Source organism: Buceros rhinoceros, unplaced genomic scaffold, assembly GCF_000710305.1.
Source record: "Buceros rhinoceros silvestris isolate BGI_N320 unplaced genomic scaffold, ASM71030v1 scaffold22193, whole genome shotgun sequence".
In the NCBI taxonomy this organism is placed as follows: domain Eukaryota; kingdom Metazoa; phylum Chordata; class Aves; order Bucerotiformes; family Bucerotidae; genus Buceros; species Buceros rhinoceros.
Window position 1 is genome coordinate 35,250 of NW_010402577.1, and position 2,969 is coordinate 38,218.

A 2,969-nucleotide genomic window follows, 5' to 3' on the forward strand; every position below is an offset into this window, starting at 1 on the left:
CGGAGCGGTGGTCCCACTGTGCCGGGGGCCCCCCGACATTAAAACCTCATTAATGCGCTGAGGGGCCCTTTGGAGCCCGGTTAGAGGATGTCAGCACGCTGGAGGTCTCGCCATGTTCCCACAGCAACGGCGGTGGGAGACCCCGGCCGGCGGGCAGCCCTCCCATGCCCCCGGCCGACCTCTCCCCCTCCGCCAACCCCGGCACAATGCGGGAGCATGCTATTCAAGCTTTTCAACCGAATCCTGCCATTGAAATCCAGGGATTTAACCTGAACACCATCCCCTGCGCTGAGGCGAGAGGGAGGGAGGGAGGGAAGGAGGGGAGGGGGATGCCCTTTCCCCACCCTGTCGGGTTCCGCTCTCCCTCCAGACTCTCCGGACCACGGGATGCTCTGAAGCTGCATGGATCAGGGTGGACAGACGGACCCGGCACAGCTGAGGTTGTGACAGAAAGCCGTGCTCCGCAGTGGAGCAGCCTCTGTCTTGGCAAAGCCGGGCTGGGGCAGCCGGACACCCTCATCCTGTTGCTTCAGGGACTCCCCAGAGGCCACAAAACAGCCTCAAAGGGGTCCCAGAGCTCCCTACAAGACACACACCTCGCCTTAAGCTCCCATCCAGGGCACTCACCTCTGGGCAGCATCCTCAGAGAGGAGTTCTAACCTGACAAGTCCCTGCAGATAAACCTCAGGGCTCTCTGGGTTCACCCTTTTGAAAGGGGGAAAGCAGAGAGCCTGTGGGCACAAAAGAAGGTCCAAACCAGCTCGTTTCGTTCACCAAAAAGTGCAAAACCATCCGAAACCAAGGGCAGAGCACATGCCCTGGGGAGCAGCATTGCCCAAGCAAACCCCTACAGACACAAAGGGCCACCGGTGGCTTCAAAAACCAAGCCCAGGCTGGGTGGTTGGGTTTCCACCCATCCTGGCTTCCTCACGTTTCCTGGGGATTTCACAGTTAAACAGGGACGAGGATTGAGCACTGACATTTCGGGGGCTGCAGTGGAGTCTGGACGGAGGAGCTGTCAGATGGGAATAGCCCAGCGGTCCAAGAGCCTGCCTGCGACCAGGGGCTGGATCCTCCTGAGGATGGTGTAAAGCCTTCATAAAGCACCTAATTGTGCAAAACTCTCTATATGGGGACATTTATTCCTGACCCCAGCTGGTGCTCAGCCTGCTCCTTGAAGCATGAAGATTGATAGTCCTTGGGACGGTTCCTTCCCCCGCGCCAAGGTGCTGTCATTGCAGATGTCATTTAGTTTTGGAAGTTTAGCAAACCCTCTGCCTTAATAATCCCACAGGCCAGCGAGTTTCCCGGGGTAATTACACCAGCAAGCCGAAAGAAGAAATGCAAAAGGGTAAAAGGAAGCAGTGGCCGTGCCCTGAGCCGGACAGGATTTACTGGGTGAGCTCAGGGAGCAGCAGCCACGCGGATAAGCCAGCAGCAGCAGCACTCTGCGCTGCAAAAGCCCTTTTTTCCCCTTATTTTCCAGCAGAGACAAACCCGTTTCACAACCCACCCTCCAGTTTGCACCATTTTGGCCGTGCAGGAACAAGCATCTCCTATCCACTGCTGCCGCTGGGTGAAATTCGGGGAGGGGAGCGAGCGGCGGCTCCTTGGGCAGGGGTGACTCGCAGCAGCATTACACGCATGATTACCCTTCAGATCAGGGGAACAGGGGCTTAACTGCGTGAGAAACGGCTGTTATTCAGGTAATGGATTTACAGCGCTCACTACTAAAGTATCAGACACAGCAATTTTTTACAGCTTTCACGCTGGAATTTATGGCTCAGGGAGGCGATCTCCATACGAGGCAGGGATCATTGCCTTATTTAGTATCCGAGGAGGAAAATTTATGTTTTTGCCAAAGTTTGTTTTGAAAGGTAACCTGCAGACACGCACACGCGTCCCCCTCCTCCCTGCGGCGTGCACGGGGACGTGTGCCAGGCAGCTCCCGCGCTCGGGCTCCCCGGGGTCCACACACGCGTGCTCAAGGACAGAGCTCTTGCACACACATGTTGCGGTCACGCGTGGTTTTGGCCATGTGTGTGAGGTTAATTCTTCAGCTGAAGGAACAAGGAGCCCCAGAGAATGGGGGAGCACCTCTGGTCAGCCCCCTCAATAACCAGATACAGACTCAGAGAAAATCTGCTCCTTATTTTACGGCCAACAGATCTTTGGTCTCACAGCCCTCCTCCTTTTCCTGCGCCACTGCAGGACAGAGCAGGCAGACCCCACCAGCGCAGGCAAGACCTGCCCCAAAGCGCAGCCTCCTCTGGGGCGCCGGACACCATCCCCTGAGCTGCCTGGACCGATGGGCTCCATCTCCGGAGGGATGTGCACCCCAAAAGACGGGCACCTGCTTTCTGGGGCAGCAACTGCACCCCAACTTCAACAGGAACAACCAAGTCTGGTGCAACTCCTCTCCCGGGCCAGGCCTGGGGACAAGGTGTGCAAAATTGGGTGTTGCCCCCAAGCCAAATCCTCCAAGGACCCAGTTCCACGTTGCCCTGGGCAAGGCAGGTAAGCGAATGAAGCGGGGCAACCCTCCTACCTGCTGCTGCTGGAAGTGCAGGAGCTCCACGGGGCTCATCTCGCCGTTGGTCTCCCCACTCGCAGCTCCTTCGCGCCCTCCTCCCCCTCCGCCCCCGCCTGTGCCGCCCCCGCTGCCATCGGGCTGGTTGCTGAGGCTGCTGACCCCGTTTTGGCTGGAGGGAGTGGACCGTATCGTCTCCGAGGCAGATTCAACCATCATGACTTGCTAGCAGGACCTGAGGAAGAGGAGGAGAGAGCAGAGGCAGAAATTCCTGGTTGGCTTCCCCACCTCCACCTGCCCCGCATCCCATCCTCGCCCTATCCCGTCTCCCATCCCCACAAGATCTGGCAGGGAGATGCAGGGATGGGACATCGAACCCTGGCTGGTTTTAGCCGCATTTAAATTTACTCCAAAAAATAAATGTGCAGCAGCGTGAGCT

At 57.8% G+C, this 2,969-nt stretch overlaps 1 protein-coding gene across 1 annotated transcript in view; it reads right to left on the minus strand.

Moving 5' to 3' along the window:
- Window positions 1–2,749, minus strand: part of FOXP4 (forkhead box P4) — a gene marked incomplete at its 3' end in the record, with an annotated part of 34,111 nt that extends 31,362 nt beyond the window's left edge. Inside the window, exon 1 of the mRNA XM_010132678.1 lies at window positions 2,549–2,749. Within this exon, the coding sequence (XP_010130980.1) occupies window positions 2,549–2,749 (201 nt within the window). The remainder of the gene's footprint in view (window positions 1–2,548) is intronic.
- Window positions 2,750–2,969: the final 220 nt, after the last annotated feature.